At 32.0% G+C, this 22,687-nt stretch overlaps 1 protein-coding gene across 2 annotated transcripts in view; it reads left to right on the top strand.

The window, feature by feature from the left end:
* Window positions 1-15,884, top strand: part of LOC134694915 (krev interaction trapped protein 1-like) — a 57,621-nt gene extending 41,737 nt beyond the window's left edge. The window contains exons 12-18 of one of the 2 annotated variants that reach the window (XM_063556025.1): window positions 3,161-3,227; window positions 4,512-4,666; window positions 5,384-5,550; window positions 6,883-7,018; window positions 11,576-11,668; window positions 12,330-12,392; window positions 13,484-15,884. In XM_063556025.1, the coding sequence (XP_063412095.1) occupies window positions 3,161-3,227; window positions 4,512-4,666; window positions 5,384-5,550; window positions 6,883-7,018; window positions 11,576-11,668; window positions 12,330-12,392; window positions 13,484-13,717 (915 nt within the window). In that variant the 3' untranslated portion in view covers window positions 13,718-15,884. The remainder of the gene's footprint in view (window positions 1-3,160; window positions 3,228-4,511; window positions 4,667-5,383; window positions 5,551-6,882; window positions 7,019-11,575; window positions 11,669-12,329; window positions 12,393-13,483) is intronic. The other variant, XM_063556024.1, reaches the window with a different exon arrangement.
* The last annotated feature ends 6,803 nt before the right edge of the window (window positions 15,885-22,687 follow it).

Below are 22,687 nucleotides of genomic sequence, written 5' to 3' on the forward strand. Positions count from 1 at the left end.
TTTCACAAAATGCACTTCTTTTAAACTGAGTGTTACTGTGTGTTTATATATTCTACATTGTCTATAAAAACTAGAGGAGGGTTGAGTTCTCACACAATATGTTTTACCCCAGCCCCATTTGTGCATGTATCCCAAGTCAGGAACCTCTAGTCTTTGTTTATCTTGTGTCTGTATGTTTTTTTTATATATATATAACTATGGTTCATTTGTATTGGAGTTTTAAGGGTGGTGTCCATTTCACTGAACTAGTGAACACAATAATTAAGTTATCAGCTGAAGCCCACCTATGTGTGCAGGGTTTACTTCCTATGTTAAAGTCTCACTATAGTGGCCTTATTTTCTCTTTGACACATTCCCTGTTTCCATTCTCTAAGTGATGTCTGTATTTAATATACATGGTATTTAGGCCATAATTAAAAATATTTTGGTTTGTCCAAACCCTACCCAAGGTTAAGACAGTGGGTAGGTAGGTAGGCATTTTTTTAATTTTTTGTTTGTTTGTTGAGAAATTGAAGTATCGGATGTTAATAAGTCTTCATGCCTATCTGATTAAAAAAAAAACTTCTTCAAATCAGGACAATAAAAGAATTTGGATAGGCAGCTTTTTTCTGGGTAGGTAGGGTTTGGGCAAACAAACCTATTCTTTTTTATGGCCCTACTTACCCTTGTCAAAGTCACAGAAGGGAGATAAAGGAATGCTGTGTCCAGCAGCAGTGTTAGCAATGTTAATAAGGTCAGTTTGGAGAAAACCACTAGTAGTTGTTAGGTCACTATGTCAATAATATTTGGTATGAAGTGGTTCTGAGATGAGCAGATAAAGGTATGCTGTTTATGCAATGTTAATAAGGTCAGTTTAAAGGAAACCACTAGTAGTAGGTAGGTCAATAATAATTGCTATGAAGTGATTCTGACATGAGCACATCTCATTTTTATGGTGATGATTTGGACCTACCTCTTCAGTCATGTTCTATTGATTTTGAAACTGTTGGTTAGCTCACATGTATTAGCTTCTGGTAAAGTTAGTTTAGCATATGAAAAAGATGTGGTATGATTCTCAATGAGACAACTCTCCACGAGAGACCAAAATAACACAGAAATTAAGGACTATTGGTCAGGGTATGGCCTTCAACAATGAGCAAAGCCCATACTGCAGTTGGTCAATGATATTTGGTATGCAGCTGTATTAAAATTGGTATGTCTCATTTCCATTGCCAAACCTGGGACAGCAGTCTGCACCAAAAACTTTTTCAACTACTAGCTCGATGACCAATATTCTTTTTTTTTGTAATATATATTTTATTATTTTCATATCATTTTCATATCTCCTCTACAAATAAAGATGCACAAACAAATTATTCTGCTATAAATCCTAAACATATAGTTAACCATACTTGTTATAAATTATAAAATACAAAGTCAAATAACAGAATACAGAATACATCTGCATTGAGCTCTATTTCTTAATAATATTATCAATGTTTGACCATTTTTCCTTTATTCTTATTGCTTTATTGGTAGAGCACAAATTCATAGAGACCATGTCAACCCTATAATAATAGTTAAGCCATTCAATTGCTTCAGCAACAGATGGGACTGTAAATTTAACTCTACATAAATAAACATATCTCTTCAATATCAGAATACATGTATTAAGAATATCTTTAAACAGGTGATATTTAACACCCAAGATTATACTTGATAAGGTTGGGAGAAAGCTTACATTACATACATCTTCTAACTTTTGAAAAAAATTAAGCCAGAATGTTCGAACGTATCTACATTAAAAAAAGAGGTGTATGTATGTTTCTTTAGTTTCTGTACAAAAAGTGCACAGTTCTGTTTCTCTTTATTTACACTTCATAAGTAGAGTATTTGTTCCTAGAATTCTATGGAGTAATCTGTATTGAAATGCCCTTAATGCAGGATCTTCAGTTATAAGTTATAAGACCAATATTCTGACATTTTTCTTATTGGTCTAAACAAGTTTTACAAAAACTTACTAGTCCAAAGGAATTTTACTAGTCTGGGGCATGGGACTAGTGGCTAACCGTGCAGACTGGGAAAGTGGTGCAAAACTGTGGATTCATTTATTTTCATGGGTACCAATTTTCGTGGATTCAGGTAAACTTATGAATATGTGGATATTTAATTTCGTGGTTTTACCAATTCTGCATACACGCCTTCGTAAAATTTGTCATTTGTTGAACATTTAATTTTGTGGTTTGCCTGTACCAACGAAATCCACGAAAATTGGTATCCCACGAATAATAATGAATCCACAGTATACTGTATATTCAGAAATCATTGCAATGTTTTCATTATTGCAAAAAATGCAACAGGGCTATAATCGCAATAATTTAAGATTGCATTTTGAAATTTTTTATATGAAGTATACAGGATTTGTCTCAATATTGCAAAAAATAAAATCACATTTTAGTCTAAAATGACAAAATCGCATTAATAAATAATTACATTAGATGGATGTTTCATTATAATATGTTATTTTGATTGGCTAACTGCACATCACATGTTATTCCGTAAGCAATTGCACTAGACAATAAAATTTATCATTCATGATGACACGAGGTCCCACAATAAAGTTCACAGGTGAATTAAATAAGACTTGATAAAAATCGTGTATTCATGATCCTAGCTATAAAAAAAATGTAATTATAAGTATTGAATGCTTCTTTTTGTAATTTTATATGGTTGTAAAAGCGTTGACCGTGCATACATTTTTATGCTTCTGCGCATCATACAAAATGTACTTCGGTCAACGCTTTTACACCCCAATATATTTACAAAAAGAAGCATTCAATTCTTAAATGCACACAATTATTTCTTAATTTACAGTAATGTACATGGTTTTCTCGTTTGAATGGTTTTGCACTAGTAATTTTGGGGGTTTTAATAGCTTGTTGTTTGGTGTGAGCCAAGTCTCTGTGTTGAATGCCATACATTGACCTATAATGGTTTACTTTTATATATTGTTATTTGGATGGAGAGTTGTCTCATTGGCACTCATACCACATCTTCCTATATCTAAAAACAATTTGTAGTAAAAAAAAGAGTTCATATTTATATAATAGTCCCAAACATATGATGCATGTAATAATTGACACTGGTGATTCATCAACCAATCATTTTATTTTAATTGTAGGAATGTAACATGCCAGAGAAACCGTATGGAGATATTTTTACCATTTGGATCTGTTCAGAAAGCTTAGGTTTGTATTTCTTTACATAATTCTTTGATGATTAAAATTTCTCCCAGAAACATCAAAGACCCAGCTTGCAAATAAAACCGGAAACATGTTAGGCCCAAACTGCAAATAAAACCTGAAACATGTAAGGCCCAAACTGCAAATAAAACCAGAAACATGTAAGGCCCAAACTGCAAATAAAACTTGAAACATCTAAGGCCCTAACTGAAAATAAAACCTGAAACATGTAAGGCCCAAACTGAAAATAAAACCTGAAACATGTAAGGCCCAAACTGCAAAAAAAAACTTGAAACATGTAAGACCCAATTTGAAAATAAAACCTGAAACCTCTAAGGCCCAAACTGCAAATAGAATCATATTCGAAACAGTGTGGTCCTGGCCATTGATTGACAACCGAAATTATCCCATTGACTGGGACAGATTAGATGAACGTTTGTCGGTAACGACTATTGCTCACTTCTTACTTATTATAGAATTTAAACTGTGGGGTCACCAAAGGTTCTTAACGCCTTTAATGATAAAATAATTTGAAAAAGTATTCAGGAATAACCTTTATGTTTTGATTTATATTATTGATATAAATCAACACATCGAATTATTCCGAATTAGTTTTTCGAATTGCTTTATTTAGGTGTTGAGAACCTTTGGTGACCCCACAGATTCAGTGTCTTTAACAAGTACAAAGTGAGCAGTGATTGTTACCGACAAACGTTCATCTAATCTGTCCCAGTCAATGGGATAATTCAGGTTGTCAATCAATGGCCAGGACCACACTGTTTCGAATATGATTCTAAAACCTGAAACATGTAAGGCCCAAACTGCAAAAAAAAACTGAAATATGTAAGGCCCAAACTGCAAATAAAACCTGAAATATGAAAGGCCCAAACTGCAAATAAAACTTGAAACATCTAAGGCCCAAAATGAAAATAAAACCTGAAACATGTAAGGCTCAAACTGAAAATAAAACTTTACACATATAAGGCCAAAAATGCAAACAAAACTTACACATCAAGTGTCCAAACTTATAATAAAATCTGACACATCTAAGATATAAAATAAAAACATTAAACATCTATAAGGCTCAAACTGTAAATAAAACCTTGCAAATCAAAGGCTTAGACAAAAAATGAAACCTAACACATCAAAGATTGATAATTCAAATAAAACCAGACACATCTAAGAACCAAACAGCAAACAGAACCTGAATAATCTGAGGCCCAAACTGCAACAAAACCAACACGAAAATAACCTGGTATACAGCATTTTGATTTAGTATTCTATTAACAGAACTTCAGCTGAAACCAGATCACAAGCCAGTTGAACAAATGGAGAACTGGAGACATAAGATTCTGAGGCAGCTGACAGAGGGTGACCCTTCTAAGGAGGACCCTAAATTAAAATGGAGAAGAAATGCTAAAACTGGCATTATGGATGAACGAACTGTAAGTAGATGAAAAAAAAATATAAAAAAATTGAATAAATAGCAGGATAATGGTATTAATGGAGTTCAAACATTGAACATTGAACATAAGAACTGAATTTACTAAACACGGGGGGAATAAATCATTTAATCAGCTTAATGCTTATGTATATGAGAAAAGAAGATCTGGTAAACATCTTAAAAATAAAAAAAGGCCAAGCAAAACATATCATCTTTCTTAAAGAGGGAGAAAATCCAAAATAAATCTTTTGGTCTTTCTTTTTGAACTAACAGGATACTGTGGATTTATTTATTTTCGTATAAAAAAACTTGCATTTTCTTGTATATTTGAATTCATGGCTTTCCAAATCTCTGCATACAAACCCTTTAGAAATTTTTAATTAGTTGAACATTTGAATTTGTGTTTTTTTTTGTACCCATGAAACCCATAGAAATTGGTCCAAACGAATAATAATGAATCCTCACAGTATCTTAATATGACTTTTAGAATGTAGGAATCAAGAAACTTCAGGAAATATTTTCTGCTGAAAATTCTGCAAACATCAATTTTGTCCTGGTTACTTGATTAAACATACTGTGATGATGGTTTTATTTTTCAATTTATAGATTACACACCAAGCATTTTTATTTAAAGATTACACACCCAGCATTTCTATTAATAGTTTACACACCATGCATTTCTATTTAAAGATTACACACCATGCATTTCTATTTATAGATTACACACCCAGCAGCCATCCATTTATTGTTCCATGAAGCATATAAAAACTACATTACCGCCCTCTATCCATGTAAAGACCAGGATGTTCTTAACTTTGCTGTGATCATTATTCTGATGAAACAAGATGGCGTCTACAACACATCAACAGCCAAAACATTTCTCAGGTAAAAACATGAAAATTTCTACTTTTCTAGAAACTTTTGATTATGATGTTGAGTTGTAAAATGTAAGCAATTTATTGAGAAAAAATGTATTCTCTCTGAATTTTTGTTATTAGCTTCTGTATTCAGGAATGATTTGATATTTGATCAGGAACTTATAGTGTAGACTTGTACCAATTTTCAGATCTTTCAGGTTATCACTTCCATACTTTAACATTTAATTTTACCCATTGAGCACAGATTTTATCAATGTCTAATAAACAACAAGGATATAATTTGCAAGTCATTGCTTGCACCGCGTTTCCGGCACCAGATGTGCTAAGAAATATTTGTTTCTGACTTTGGGTATTATTTTTTTATTTTTTTAAACTTTTTCATGCCGGCTGTAGTGGAGGTGGCATTAAGTACTTTGTCCATACATTGTCCCTACGTTCCAAAATTAGTTTCTGTTCTGTAACTTTAGTTTGCCTCAACCAAATGAAAAGTAACTTAAACACAATGCTCATTATCACAAAACACAGATCGTGTGTAAGTTTTGGTGGCGTCACGTTTACTATTCTAGAGTTATGCCCCTTTAGTAATGGAAAAATTGCTGAATTTGTTTTAGTTCTTTAATGTTTGTCTCAACTCAATGTTATTAAATGTGTGTATAAATAAGGCTTATTGTTGCAGTTCAAATTTTGGTAGCATGACTTTTACAGTTTTAATACCCCCGCTTTAAAAAAGGGGGGGTATACTGTTTTACCTCTGTCTGTCCTTCCGTCAGTCGGTCAGTCAGTCCGTCCGTCCCATGAATATTTTTCGTAGCATTTTTCTCAGGAACTACAATACAAGGATTTCTGAAATTTGGTTTCAGGGTTTATCTAAGTCAGCTTTACCGTGTGATGCGTTTTCAGATTGATCACTTGACAACTTCCTGTTTACCAAACACTTGTATGATTTTACACATGATAGCCAAGTTGAAAATTTTCGTCACATTTTTCTCAGGAACTACAATACAAGGATTTCTGAAATTTGGTTTCAGGATTTATATAAGTCAGCTATGTGATGTGTTTTCAGATTCATCACTCGACAACTTCCTGTTTACCAAACACTTGCATATTTTTATAACATTATATATGCTAGCTGGGGCATCATCTGTGTCCCTATGGACATATTTACCATTTATTTATAGTTTATTTTTGTACAATTATCATAATATTTGATGGAAATCTCTTTTCAAAAATAAATAAGAAAAGGTGAAAATTCTTAAAAACTACTAACAGAATTTAGAATTTGAACAGATTCTATTTTTCATATTTTGTATTAAAATTGGTTTATAATTTCTATTTTTAGTAAAAACTTGCAGGCAATGGTACCAGAACAAATGATGAAAGGAAAGAGTCATGCATGGTCTAACAATGTATTTCGACATTATAAGGATGTAGGAAAAAGCATGCTTGAAGGTCCTTCTCATGTACAAGTGGATATGGTATGTTTTAGTATTACTGTAAATTCAGAAATTATTGCATGCATTTTTTATTGCGATTTTGTCATTTTAAACTTGGATGCGATTTTAATTTTTGCGGTTTTGAAAAAAGTCATGCTTAATTCAGTTAAAATATTACAAAATGCAAGTTTTAATTATTGCGTTTACAACTCTGTCACAATATTCGCAATAATAAAAACCTCCCAATGATTTTTAAATTTACAGTAGTTGTAGACCTTAGTACTAAAACTAAATTGATCCTTCTCAAAATTTCAAATCTGCATCATTCGGTATACATAATGTCATAGATATGGTTCAAAAGACTTTTGTGTGTAATATAGGGTTATTGTTTCTAAGACCTATTACATAATTGAATTGCAAAACAAAACTATTGCTACAAAAATTGTTGGTTGATGAAAAAGATGTTTATTGTCTTAACATCCCTAATTTTATTCTTCCTTTTTATGAACATACTTAGTACAATGGGGGTTCCTTCATTTCTGTATTCTTTAATTTAGGCATTTTTTTTCTATTCTTTATTTTTCTACATTGGCTAGAGGTATAGGGGGAGGGTTGAGATCTCATTAACATGTTTAACCCTGCTGCATTATTGTGCCTGTCCCAATTCAGGAGCCTCTGGTCTTTGTTAGTCTTGTATTATTTTAATTTTAGTTTCTTGTGTACAATTTGGAAATTAGTATGGCGTTCCTTATCACTGAACTAGTATTTATTTGTTATGGGGCCATCTGAAGGACGCCTCCGGGTGTGGGAATTTCTCGTTACATTGAAGACCTGTTGGTGACCTTCTTCTGTTGTTTTTTCTATGGTCGGGTTGTTGTCTCTTTGATACATTCCCCATTTCCATTCTCAATTTTATTTACAAGTTTTTCACATTATTCCCATTCTAATATTTTACCACCTCATTATTCTCTTAATGATATTTATACCTTGGAAATATGTATATATTTGGTTACTGTAGAGTTGTCTCCCATTGAGTAGTAAACAACATTTTTGTACATTGACACTCATTAAACAAGAAATACAGATCATTACAGCTAATTTCCTAATGCATGTAAAGCAAAAATTTGGTTGACTTGCTTGCTTGTTTGTATAATTGTTTATGCAAGCTTTGAAAAAAAGATTGACATCTTTAAACAATATATATAGACATAGTTTAACCTGTATATATAATATTTGTATTTAATTGGGTGTTATCCAAATAATTGTACATATAAAAAAAAAGCAAGCAAGCTAACTAAAGTCTTGCTCTTCATGCTTTAGGAAATTAGCTGTAAGAAATTTGTTTATAAGGCACTCTCAATAAAGTCTATCTTTTAACATATACCTTTTACATGAAGAAAAATTATTTACAATCATCATAATAATAAAAATATGATGTGGTATGATTGCTTAAACGAGACAACACTCCACAACAGACCAAATTCCTCAGTAGTTAACAGCTATAGATCACCATATGTGGCTTTCAACAATAAGAAAAATCTATACTGCATATTCAGCTTTAAAAGGTACCAAAATGTCACATTTAAATATTTGTATGAGGCTAGGAAACAAGGTGTATGCGAGCTCTTAGCGAGCTACTACATCTGTTTCGAGCCGAGTACAAATACAGCTGATATTTAAAGACACTAAACAGTTATTGTCTTTATCCTGCAATTAATTCTGGATATGGTTTGTGTTTTGAAAGACACAAATACTAACATATTTAGCATTTGTTTTCCATTTGTAATCCCTTGAGGCACGCGTAGTTATATCAAAATCAAGCATTACGCTGAAGTTGGGTTCGCAAAAAAGAATCTCAAATGGTCAACAATAATACATCGCTCAAGGTGAATAATTATCTATTTTAACATTACAACTAATTTCAACAGTAACCAGATGCTCCGCAGGGCGTAGCTTTATACCACCGCAGAGGTTGAACCCTGAACGGTTGGGGCAAGTATGGACACAACATTCAAGCTGGATTCAGCTCTAAATTTGGATTGTGATTAAATAGTTGACACAGCATAGGTTTCTGACACAGAATGAATGTATTCAAATGAACTTAAAATTTTTGTTTTCTCTTAGAGCAATTCACTATGCTGTTGAATATTAATCCTCTCAAAAAAATGTTTGAAGAAATTTTCTTTTTATTTATGAAATTTCAAATGAGAAAAATTGAACCCAATTTTTTATTTACATCCCCCTTTCCCTTATTCCAAAAATAATTTCAATTAAAATATTCTAATGAAGTTTGCAACAATTACTACTCATTTAAAAACATCATAAAATATTAAGATGTAAAAAAACTGCTTGTTATCACTGAATGGTAAAGATTATTTAAATTTATCAGTTGGTAGAAAATGTGAATATACATTGTATATTGTATATAACAAAGATTTAAGTTGATTCTGGACAAAGAAAGATAACTCCAATTAAAAAAAATTCTTGCAGATATTTCTTGCTTACTATATTGGACAAAGAAAGATAACTCTTAATTAAAAAAAAATTTGCTATTTCACAATATTGTGAAATTAGATATTTCTTGCCATTGCACAATACTGTGCAATTGAAAAGACTTGCTATTGCACAATACTTAATATAATAATTTTAGATCCTGATTTGGACCAACTTGAAAACTGGGCCCATAATCAAAAATCTAAGTACATGTTTAGATTCAGCATATCAAAGAGACCCAAGAATTTAATTTTTGTTAAAATCAAACTTAGTTTAATTTTGGACCCTTTGCACTTTAATTTAAACCAATTTTAAAACTGGACCAAAAATTAAAAATCTACATACACAGTTAGATTTGGCATATCAAAGAACCCCAATTATTCAATTTTTGATAAAATCAAACAATGTTTAATTTTGGACCTCGATTTGGGCCAACTTGAAAACTGGGCCAAAAATCAAAAATCTAAGTACATTTTTAGATTCAGCATATCAAAGAACCCCAAGGTTTCAATTTTTGTTAAAATCAAACTAAGTTTAATTTTGGACCCTTTGGACCTTAATGTAGACCAATTTGAAAACGGGACCAAAAATTAAGAATCTACACACACAGTTAGATTCGGCATATTAAAGAACCCCAATTATTCAATTTTGATGAAATCAAACAAAGTTTAATTTTGGACCCTTTGGGCCCCTTTTTCCTTAACTGTTGGGACCAAAACTCCCAAAATCAATCCCAACCTTCCTTTTATAGTCATAAACCTTGTGTTTAAATTTCATAGATTTCTATTTACTTATACTAACGCTATGGTGCGAAAACCAAGAAAAATGCTTATTTGGGTCCCTTTTTGGCCCCTAATTCCTAAACTGTTGGGACCGAAACTCCCAAAATCAATACCAACCTTCCTTTTGTGGTCATAAACATTGTGTTTAAATTTCATTGATTTCTATTTACTTTAACTAAAGTTATTGTGCGAAAACCAAGAATAATGCTTATTTGGGCCCTTTTTTGGCCCCTAATTCCTAAACTGTTGAAACCAAAACTCCCAAAATCAATCCCAACCTTTCTTTTGTGGTCATAAACCTTGTGTCAAAATTTCATAGATTTCTATTAACTTAAACTAAAGTTATAGTGCGAAAACCAAGAAAATGCTTATTTGGGCCCTTTTTGGCCCCTAATTCCTAAAATGTTGGGACCAACACTCCCAAAATCAATACCAGCCTTCCTTTTATGGTCATAAACCTTGTGTTAAAATTTCATAGATTTCTATTCACTTTTACTAAAGTTAGAGTGCGAAAACTAAAAGTATTCTGACGACGACGACGACGCCAACGTGATAGCAATATACGACGAAAATTTTTTCAAAATTTGCGGTCGTTTAAAAACAAATAACAAAACATTGTCAAATTTGAAACAGAAGTGTACGAGTTTTCCTACGCTTCAGACTTGACATTCATTAAACATGCATGCTGAAATTGACATGTTTGATTTTGTAACACAATCATACACATTCAAGTTTTGAAATCGACAATTGTCAGCGTCATTGGAATGCAACTGAAATACACATTCTGAGGTCACACAGGTTCAAACAATACTCAGTCCGGCAGTGGGTGGAGCTTTAAAGCAATATCTGTATAGTTATAGATACAGCATAGCGATAGATATTTGTGGGCCTGTATCTGTATAGTTATAGATACAGCATAGCGATAGATATTTGTGGGGCTGTATCTGTATAGTAGGACACCCAATTGCAGGATAAAACAATTTAAAAAGTAAATTAGATACTACCAGCCTGATTTATTTACAAAATAATAAACAAAAAAATAAAATATGATTTACATAAAAAAATAACAACCACTAAATAACAGTCTCCTGCTTGGGACAGGCACATACAGAATGTGGAAGGCTTTAAGTAGCTTGAAGTTAATCATCCCCTAATCTGAGACAGTATGACCACTCTCAAATATGCTATCTTTCCAAGATTGATGGTCGTTTCATTTTATTTCCCCCTATTAAAGGAACCTATTTCTATTAGCTCTAATTTAATAAATTTTTAAGGATGTAGGATAAAAATTGTTAACATTTTGTCTGGGTTTTTTTTTTCTCAGATTTTAAAGCAGCAGTTCCTGAAGTTCTGCAGAAACCTGACTGTTTATGGATCTGCTTTCTTCACTGGTACACTACTGGTACCCCAGGTCAAGGTAAAAATAATTCATATAACATACACAAGTTTTATATGTCGATATTGTAGACCATGAGTTAAGATTTGAAAGTTTTAAAAAAGAAGATGTGGTATGCTTGCCAATGAGACAACTCTCCACAAGAGACCAAATAACACAGAATTTACAACTTTAGCTAAGCCACCGTACAGCCTTGGACAATGAGCAAAGCCCATACCGCATAGTCAGCTATAAAAATATAATAGGTATAACCAAAAAAGCAGTTTTTATGCTGGTTAAATTTCAAAATTGTAATTTGATAAGATATCAAACAAATAAATTAATGTGCCACATTGTTCTGAATAGAAAAACAAAGGACATGGGGTATCCATCCATCCATGACTCAAAATCAGTACATACACAGCAAAATTAAAAGTTTAAAAAAAAAAAACACACACAAAAAGCAAAGGAACAGTTCTAAAATATGGTTTTTTTTTCTGTTTTAAATCTTGAGTGGAATGTTAGCTCAATCTAATTAAAATTACGCATGCAGTGACCAAGCATAAAATGAGCGAGTGCGAAGATTTTATTTTAATTAGATTGAATGTTAGCTTTAATAAATTTGGAAGGTCCTGAACATGATACTCATTGAGGAAGCACCCTTTCTTACAGCACTTTCAAGCGCTTTGATTTGTCATTTTAGGGTAGCATGTGCCATATTGGTGTCAATGATGTGGGTATCCATGTTATAAACTCTCAAACAAGGGTGAGTTATTAAAAAAAGTGTATATAGTTAGCTTTATAGCTTAGATGTTTTTCATTTGACAATAAGTTAGTTTTGGATGTAACACGTCTTCTGATTGGCTGACGTTATTTTGTTATGAGCCCATAGACATAATTTAGTCATGTGACCGTGGCGTCATCAAAGTTTTTTCATGGTTTTCTACGGTTTAAAATGTGTGTTATTCAGTGTGCACCACATTTTTTATGTTATTTCTTCATAGACAGAAAAAATATTACAGCCATTCCTTAAATTACTTATTACTGAACTGAATATACTGAATTTTATTATTCTGTAACAAATGAGAGAATTATAAACAAATTTTGTAATAAATTGTTGTTTCATTAGTTTAAAAGATGACTGGAATAGACCACTTTCGAGTTCACCCGTCACTGCAAAAAACTCATCAATTAAACGCGCCTTTATGCGTTATTTACCAGATAGAGGGGGTCGCCTGTATCCCTGCACTATTAACTTTCATCAAGTGTCTTAGTGATCGTCATTGTGCAGGATAAACTAGAAATAATTGTTGTTCTGTAGGTACTTAAGTACAATAGTGCTGATTGTCAATTTTGAGAATTCAGATTGCTGAATAATTTGTACAATATAGAATTATAGTTTTTTAATCACTCACTCAACATTGGAATGGAAGTGACGACGCCCCTAAACAAACAAATGAATTTCACTAAAACCAGAGTTTTTGATTAAAATGCATCGACCTCCAAAGTTATCTATTGTGAAACTTATACTGATGGTTACCATGGTTACTATTTCATGGTTTTGTTGTTCTTTATAATCAAAAGATTAAACACTCAGTAAATATACAATATTAGGTCAATGAAAAAAAATATAAACTTTTTTGTATGAGACTGAGAAACTGGGAAGAGTGAAAGTTCTACTGATCCCTTCCCCAGTTTTGCGCCTACTCCTTTGACATCATAATAAAAAATTCAACCAATCATTTGCTGAGAACAGATATTTTTCTCACACCAATGTAGATCAAGAAATGTGACAATAGCATAAAAATCAGAGAAACAATAATACATGGTCAATATTTTTTCTGTTTATGTTTTCAGGTAATGTTACATAGTTTCAAATATTCTGAAATCAGCTGTAAACTTCCTGAAGCGAATCGGCTGGAAGTAAATGTGATACGATTTGAAAGTCGAACTGACAGAAATATTCCACGGCAGTTAACAATACGGACTAAACAGGCCGGGTTAATTGAGAGACTAATTGAAAAATTATCAGAAATTCATGCTATCAAGGACAGACAAGTTGAAATACGATATGGTGGGATGAATTCATAGCACAGGACGATGTAGGAAGTTATTTATAGAAATGGAAGGCTGATAACATATTTGTACATTACTTTTGGTGGCAGTGCTTACTGGAAATAGTGTTTGCTCAATGGTTTTCAGAACAAAGAAATCATGATTTTATTATCCATGTACCATGATCTCTAGATCTGATGAAATTAAATTATATCTGACTTTTTGGATCGCACATCCACATCTATGAAAATAAATATACTTTTATACTGTAAATTAAAAAAAACATTGCGATTTTCTTATTGTTGTGAATAATGAGACTTTGCGTGTTTCACATTGATAAGAACTTACATTTTGTTATCTGATGCATATATCTATATGCAGATTTTCCTGAAATAGAAATAATTAATTTGTTTTTTATTCATTCGCCAAAATTTGCAATGATTAATGCACACAATAATTTCTCAGTTTACAGAAAAAATTGCTACTGTTAAGTCTATATTTGTCCATGCTTCTCAAATATTTTACGTTGAATTATATGATTTACACTTAAAACTGATGGTTTTCATTTTTTTTTTTTTCAAATGTATTAACAAAAATATTAATGTACATGGCCTTTCATGAATGTGTAGTGCCTTCAGGGATATTTTTTAGTGGAAGCTAGATTTTTTTAAATAAATTTGAATTTGCTTATGTTTAGCATTTCCTTTTTAGAATGAAGAAAGTCTTCATAACATGTGTTTGTATTGCCAAATGCGTTAAAAAAAATGCATTATTGTTACTTTTAAACATTGTATGAAAGTTTTATCAGTTTAAATTAAAGCAAGAGGGTTGAAAGATACTGTCAAAATGCCCCACAACCAAAATATTTTCTAAAGTACTGTGGATTCATTATTAAATCATTTTGGTACCAATTTTTGTGGATTTCGTGGTTACAAGTGAACTACAAATTAAAAAATTCAATGAAATACAAATTATGCGACTTTGACATATTATCTATATGAATATATGCAGACTTTGACAGAAAGTCAAATTCAAAATATCCTCGAAATTGCAAGTTTATCTCAAAACACAAAAGTTGGTATCAACAAAAATAAAATAAATCCACAATAATAAACTTTGTTACCAATATTGTCTCAACATCTCTTAAATTTATAAAATTAATGTCACCAAAAGATATTCATTTAAGAGTACTTAAGAGAATGATAAAAATGTTTTTCTTGCTTATTCTCAGTCTATAGATATACCTATTTACTTTTAGGGCTGCCTCTGTGTTCAAACCTAGTCATCAGATTTATTGTAAAATCTTAGTTTTGATATTCATTGCTAACACTAGGCATTTTTTATTATTTATTTCTGATTTGAAAAAAAAATGTGTTTGTCTTCCTGGTTTGTTTTTTGTTTTAGTTTTTTGCTTGTTTTTGTCTTATTTGTTTTGTGGTAGAGAGTTCACCTCAAGTGTCGGAAGTTGTTAAATTAATTCTGTCTGGACCAGACCATTAACCTCAATAAAGGTACTATGGATTCTATAATAATTGTTGGATACTTATTTTTATGGATTTCGTGGGTACAGGGCAGCCACGAATGTAACTTTTCAACGAATTACAAATTTTCTACAGAAAAGTATGCAGAATTTCCTGAAACCAAAAATCAAATATCCACAATATGCAAGTTTTTATCAATCCATGAAAATTGGTACCCACGAAAAACCCACAAGTATGTATTGTTTCTATTCCTTGCACACATTCATTGATGTGTTGGACCAATGATAAGTCAACTGGGAGTCAGTGCTACCTGTCTGAGTATGGTGATTTCTTTTTCTGGAGTAGCACAGGGGCTGATACCCTTCCCCAAATATTTAGGAATATGATATGTATTTTATTTTTCTTGTTTGTTAAATCAATTCCTAATCCTAGAATGGAACATCCACACACATGCCACACTGTTTTTGTGCCTGTCCCATTAGTCAGAAGCATGTTATCAAGTGATATTTTCTCATTTGAATTGTACATTTGTCATTTGGGGCCTTTAATAGATGACTATGCAGTATGTGTTTTGCTCATCATTGAGGGCTGTAGTGTATGAAGACGTATAGTTGTTAACTTCTACCTGAATGTTATTTGGTCTCTGGTGGAGAGTTGTCTCATTGGCAATATTCATATAAGAATTTTTAAAAGTTTTAAAAAATTGTTTGTATGGAGATAGTCTATCGCCATATCCTTCCACCCTTTTAAAAAAAACCATCACAACTTTCAATTACAGATCATTGCTTGATGATTGAATATTTTTTTTTATATGAGGAAGAAAAAAAGTGTACCGGTACTAATGGAAATTCAGAAATTATTGCCTGCATTTATTACTGCAATTTTTCAAAATGTGAGTTTTAATTATTGTGATTATAACCCTGTGGCTTTTTTTCGCAATAATTTCTGAATTTACAGTATTTTAACTTTAAAATCCAATTGTATATTTAGTGAACAATTACAGTCAGTTTAATGACTTAAATTACAGAGGGTAAAATAGTTGTATGCTTTTTAGATGTACATGTATAGTAGTGCTTGATATTATTTTCAGTCAATGGTGTTAAATCTCATATACTAGTACACGTTTAGTAATTGATACTTTAGGAAGAAAAAAACAGTCTAGATTGAAAAGTAAACCAGTTAGCGAAGGTGTATTGTATTACAAAAGAATGCAAGTTATGTAATAATAGGTATTTTAATGGCAGACTAATTTATGTTTTAAATTTTATGTATTGCTGCATTATTTATTTAATAGTCATACAAGTAGGATAGAATTTTATTTGACAATTTTTTTATGTTTTGTCTACAAACTATGTAACACAGTGTGAAAAACAAGTTAAATCTTAATCTAGTTGTGAAAGTTAAGTTTAGATAGAAATGTTAAACCTTTCCTTCAGGTTAGCTTTTCCTATTTAGAAAGTAGTACTTGAGGTCCATATATTAAAAATTAAATTGGGTTTCTTTTTACTTGTACCTTTTACTATTTAACTGATCAAGATTAATAAAGGCAGGTTGAGCTCTCAAATATATTTTTTTATTTTTTTAGGTTTCCCATTGCAAACATAAACTTTTCTATGTGAGGGTCCTGATATGGGAGATTTCCTTACTGCATTCTTTAAATTTATTACAATTTTTCTCTATTCAGCATTTGTTATGCTCATTATTTTTTATTCTTCAAATTTTATCACCACCTAATTTTTTTATTCTTTATTCTATATTGTTTTGCCTATATTTTTTTCATTCTGTAAACCCCATCCACATCTTTCTTTGTTTATTCAAATGAGCAAGCAAGATATGGAGTTGCTAAGATGATTAGAATATAAGAATATATTTTGTTAGTTATTTTTATGATGAAAAGATTTTCTTTTAAAAAGCTGCATGATATCACAAAATTTCACCTTGTTCCCAAATGCGATTGTTGTAATTATTACATCTCTTGCTAAACCAATGTTGTGTAATTTTCCTAGATCATCTGAACAATTGTGATCTAAATAAGCCGCTAAAATAAATTCATCGAATGTTATTTTTGTCTATCATGCCATGCGACTTAATATCATCCCAATTTAATACAAAAGTTTGTTTAATTGTTTGTTATGTTTTGTCATGTTTCATATGATGAGTATAAAAAGTGTCATGATTGGAATAATTGTGAAAAAATTATGCAACTTTTCTATCATGTCATCTGTCACATGATTAAAATAAACCAATGGTAAGAGTGTATATTTTGATTGATGTGATATTGCCTTCCATGTGATTTCTGTGATTTGTTGATCAGAGGTTGTTCTTTTTCAATTAAATATTTTATAAAAAAAATTGTTTATTTATTTATGCATGTTGCCAGTATTTAATTTTTATATCAGCTATGTTCTTAACTTACATATATATATATATATATACAACTCGTCTAAACATCAACCCAACAATGTTAGATCTGTAAATTTGCTTTCGCAAATTTTTGGTTCTTCCCTCGCCGGGATTCGAACCCATGCTACTGTGATATCGTGACACCAAATCGCCTGCACTGCAGCCGTCCCGCTAGACCACACGACCACCTGGGCTCTCAATAAAAGAGCTTTCGGTGGCCATATGTTACCTTTCCACGTCAGTTTTAATCTAGCGGCGTACTACAGTACATGATATATAAGGCATGAAGATGTTATTGTTACAGATCAGCTAAATTATCTATAGTAAAGGATCCTACAAATTAATGTAAGATACAGTCACAGAAAATAATTATATTCATAAGTACGTCTGAGTCAGTGACAACCCTACAACAGATGTATCCATCGGATCGCCATCAATGATGGTGATACATGGCTGTGTACATAATGTATATACAACTCGTCTAAACATCAACCCAACAATGTTAGATCTGTAAATTTGCTTTCGCAAATTTTTGGTTCTTCCCTCGCCGGGATTCGAACCCATGCTACTGTGATATCGTGACACCAAATCGCCTGCACTGCAGCCGTCCCGCTAGACCACACGACCACCTGGGCTCTCAATAAAAGAGCTTTCGGTGGCCATATGTTACCTTTCCACGTCAGTTTTAATCTAGCGGCGTACTACAGTACATGATATATAAGGCATGAAGATGTTATTGTTACAGATCAGCTAAATTATCTATAGTAAAGGATCCTACAAATTAATGTAAGATACAGTCACAGAAAATAATTATATTCATAAGTACGTCTGAGTCAGTGACAACCCTACAACAGATGTATCCATCGGATCGCCATCAATGATGGTGATACATGGCTGTGTACATAATGTATATACAACTCGTCTAAACATCAACCCAACAATGTTAGATCTGTAAATTTGCTTTCGCAAATTTTTGGTTCTTCCCTCGCCGGGATTCGAACCCATGCTACTGTGATATCGTGACACCAAATCGCCTGCACATATATATATATGTAAGTTAAGAACATAGCTGATATATATATATATGTATGAATAAATGAAGCTGTTGGATATACGTAAGTGGACAACAACCAAACAAAACAGATAAAAACCCACTTGAAAAGTGAAATCAATAAAAGGTAATATATAAATAAAAGGATATGTAAGTTATACATTAATAAAGCAGCAACAAATCAACAAAAAAAGCAAGCAAAATCTATGCATGGTTAGGGAACCACCATTTAACTTCAAGATGGGGGTGTTATGGTTTATTCTAATAAACTAATCTGATCCTCAATTTGATGAGGCAAAACATATTGTGGTCAATTAGATGACAAAAAAAGTAATGTGAATCCAGATTTTGTGGATACCTTGTATATAGTGTTAAATTTTGAAAAAATAATTTGATTGTGAGCGGCGAAAAAACTTCAAAAAAAATTCTGACTCGTCATTTCATGGTTCAGTAGACAATATTTAGTTTTTGTTGAGCCTGCAACTTTTGTTGCAGAAAGCCTGACATAGGCATAGTGAACAGGCAGCTAAGGCGTATATTTTGTATATAGATGCCTCATGTTAAGAAGTTTCCGTCAGTCACATGTCAGATGTCCTTGACCTCATTTTCATGGTTCAGTGACCACTTGAAAAAAAAGTTCAGATTTTTTTAATGTTGAATTCTCTCTTATTATAAGTAATAGGATAATTATATTTGGTATGTGCATACCTTGCAAGGTCCTCATGCCTGTCAGACAGATTTCACTTGACCTCGACCTCATTTAATGGATCAGTGAACAAGGTCAAGTTTTGGTGGTCAAGTCCATATCTCAGATACTATAAGCAATAGGGCTAGTATATTCAGTGTATGGAAGGACTAAGGTGGCAGATGTCATCTGACCTTGACCTCATTTTCATGGTTCAGTGGTTATAGTTAAGTTTTTGTGTTTTGGTCTGTTTTTCTCATACTTTATGCAATAGATCTACTATATTTGTTGTAAGGTGTACATGTCTAGCGGGCAGATGACATCTGACCTTGACCTCATTTTAATGGTTGAGTTAAGTTTTTGAGTTTTGATCTTTTTATCTAATACTATATGCTATTGGTCAACTTTATTTGGTGTATGGAAATATTTTATGATCTATATGTCAGTCGCGCAGGTTTATTTGACCTCAACCTCATTTTCACGGTTCATTGCTCAGTGTTAAGTTTTTGTGTTTTGGTCTATTTTTCTTAAACTATAAGTAATAGGTCAACTATATGTGTTGTATGGAAGCATTGTTAGCTGTATATGTCTGCCTGTCATGGTTCATCTGACCTTGACCTCTTTTTCATGGTTCATTGGTCTTTTTTTAGTTATCTTGGTTAATGTTAAGTTTATGTGTCAGTTTTTAATAAAGCATTATACTTAATTAGGACTATCAACATAATATTGATGATAAGTAAAGAAGGCGAGACCATTCAGTTTGTGCACTCTTGTTTTGGTTTGATCTATTTCTCAGATGCTATAAGCAATAGTGCCTCTTACTGTTGGCTTGTGGAATGCTTGTAAGGTATAAATGACCTTGACTGCCTATTCAATTATCTGATCTTGACTTAATTCCTTGTATCATTGATTTTTTTTAGTAGTTTGTTATAACTCTTAGAGAGTATAAGCAATAGGATCGAATATTTTTATTGTTCAAAATGATTTTAAGGTGAACATGTCTCTCTGTCAGGGTTCATATGACCTTGACCTCATTTTCAAGGTTCTTTGATCAATGTTAAGTTTTTGTAGTTTGATCTGTTTTCTAGGTACTATAAGTGGTTGGACTACTATATTTGGTGTGTAAATTCATTGTATAGTGTACCTCTCTGTCTCACATGGTTCATCTGATCTTGACCTCATTTTCAGGGATCATTAAGAGTGTTGAGTTTTAAGTGGCACTAGTGGAAACCTTCATATTATCGACTTTCAACATAACATCAATAATAAGTAAAATAGGTTTTACCACATGGAAAAGGGTAATTCTGGATACTCCCAGTTAGGTAGCACCCAAAGGGTTAAAAATCTTAAAATGGTAATAGATAGATAGAAACTTATGTAAGCACAAATTGTCATAAAAACACTACAAGATCTACAATTAAGAAAAAGCTCTTTTTAGGAGTGAGTGTGCTGAAATGAGGATTTATTTTACCCTCTTTAATGATATTAGCAAAAACCAAAGAAGATAGAGAGAAAAAAATGATCAGCTATACATTATATGAATACTTCTACAAAGTTGTAGAGAACCCATTGTTGAATACACACATTTTTTAGAGACATGGGCTCTTTGGAGCCTTTGATTGTGGATAAAGTCCGAAATCGCCAGATTGAATTGAATTATTCCAAAGTTATTACTTTTAAATAATGAAGAGCAAATATAAACAACTACCATAGGTTCAATGAAATTGCTCAGAGCATTTTTTAGTTACAGTCAGACATCTGGAAAATCCTATTTCAGTATTTGTTAAGAAAATCCTACAAATCGGACACCAAAAATGCAAATCCGATATTTATATGAATTTAATAGTTAATTACATTGGTTTTCATGCTGCCGACACATCATATACAACTATTCAGAATTCACAACTAAAACATTGTTTAGGATGGGGCTATCTTCACGTTAATCTATTCCGTTATTAACACAGAAAAGTAGTTTACGAAAACGAATATGAACACTTCATCAAAGTTTCATGAAAGTTGTTGTAAGCTTTTTGAGTTAATCTTAAATTCAAAGATTTGGTGACTACAGACGGACAAAAGGAATGTTATACAAAAATATGCCACTTAAACGTGCAGTATACCAACTGTCCTCAACTTTTACCACTGGGAGAAAATGTCAATCCCTAGATCTTTGAAATTGAGCGACCTCTTTGATCTTCAATGGATAATTTAATTACAAGTATATTGTTAACTTATTTGATTTATACCACCAACACGTACGTTGTTTATTATATGTAATATCTCAATCTGTAACTGAATAACTCCTTTTTTTCCCTACTCTTTAATAACGAATTATCCGTGTTTCGACCTACGCAAAACACACCCAAGTTAATAAAGAATGCTTAATTTTTCACGCTGTTTGCGCGGTCATCTTCGTCCCCATTGCTTCTATATAGTCTTTTGTTTGTTTGTTCAGTTTGTTTTTTATTTTTACTTCGTCGGGTATCATATGATATTTTGTTACATAATACTTTATTCATTAATATGTCCCCTGTCTATCCTAGGCCATAATAGAGGGGGTAATCTGGACGGGAAAATGCGAAATAAAATTGCCATTTCGCTATGAACGAACAATCGAAAATTTCCGTTGCAAGTTGATTGTTTTACCGATTTCGCGATACACGGTAAATAACGAACCTTTTTCATGACTGCACGTGAAATATAAATGGCAAAACATGTAGCACGAAAATAGCCCTTTACCACCCTCAATATACATTGACAGTATATGTATACTATTCCCAAGTCCTCCTAGTTTCAGTACAACAATCACGTACTATTCAGGACAAGTACTCTGTATAAAAAAAATCGTGGGATTGAAATTCAATATTAAAATTATATTTCTTAATATTTAATTTGAAAAGCTTTTATGTATTTTGTCAATTATTGTCACAGTTTGTTATGTAACTGAGCGTAAAGCTCGAATGGCTGACCGAATTGTCCTTATGACATGCACGTGGTGAGACGCCATTTTTTTTGCCAGCATTATTTACATTTTGAATTATGATACAACTATAGATACAATGAATAAATTGATATAAAACTGTCTTCATTTTAAGTGTTCATAAATCAAGAAAAATTGTAAAGATTACGTAACACGACAAAAATATTTATATTTATGCAGAAAGTACACTGCGCCTGCATCGACCGTTTTTTTGTAATGGAGATTTACAGCGTGATATAAATTAATGAGTATGATACACGTTTTCTATTGACAAAAAACGTAAGATTTTGTTTGGTGTAGTGGTTGACTATTCATTAATTTGCAACCCTGTATCTTCTTCAATTAAATTTACAGATACGAAAAGGATGCGTAATTGTCCGTTAAGTTTAAAAGAAAAAGCCGAGCG

Source organism: Mytilus trossulus, chromosome 13 (assembly GCF_036588685.1).
Source record: "Mytilus trossulus isolate FHL-02 chromosome 13, PNRI_Mtr1.1.1.hap1, whole genome shotgun sequence".
Classification (NCBI taxonomy): domain Eukaryota; kingdom Metazoa; phylum Mollusca; class Bivalvia; order Mytilida; family Mytilidae; genus Mytilus; species Mytilus trossulus.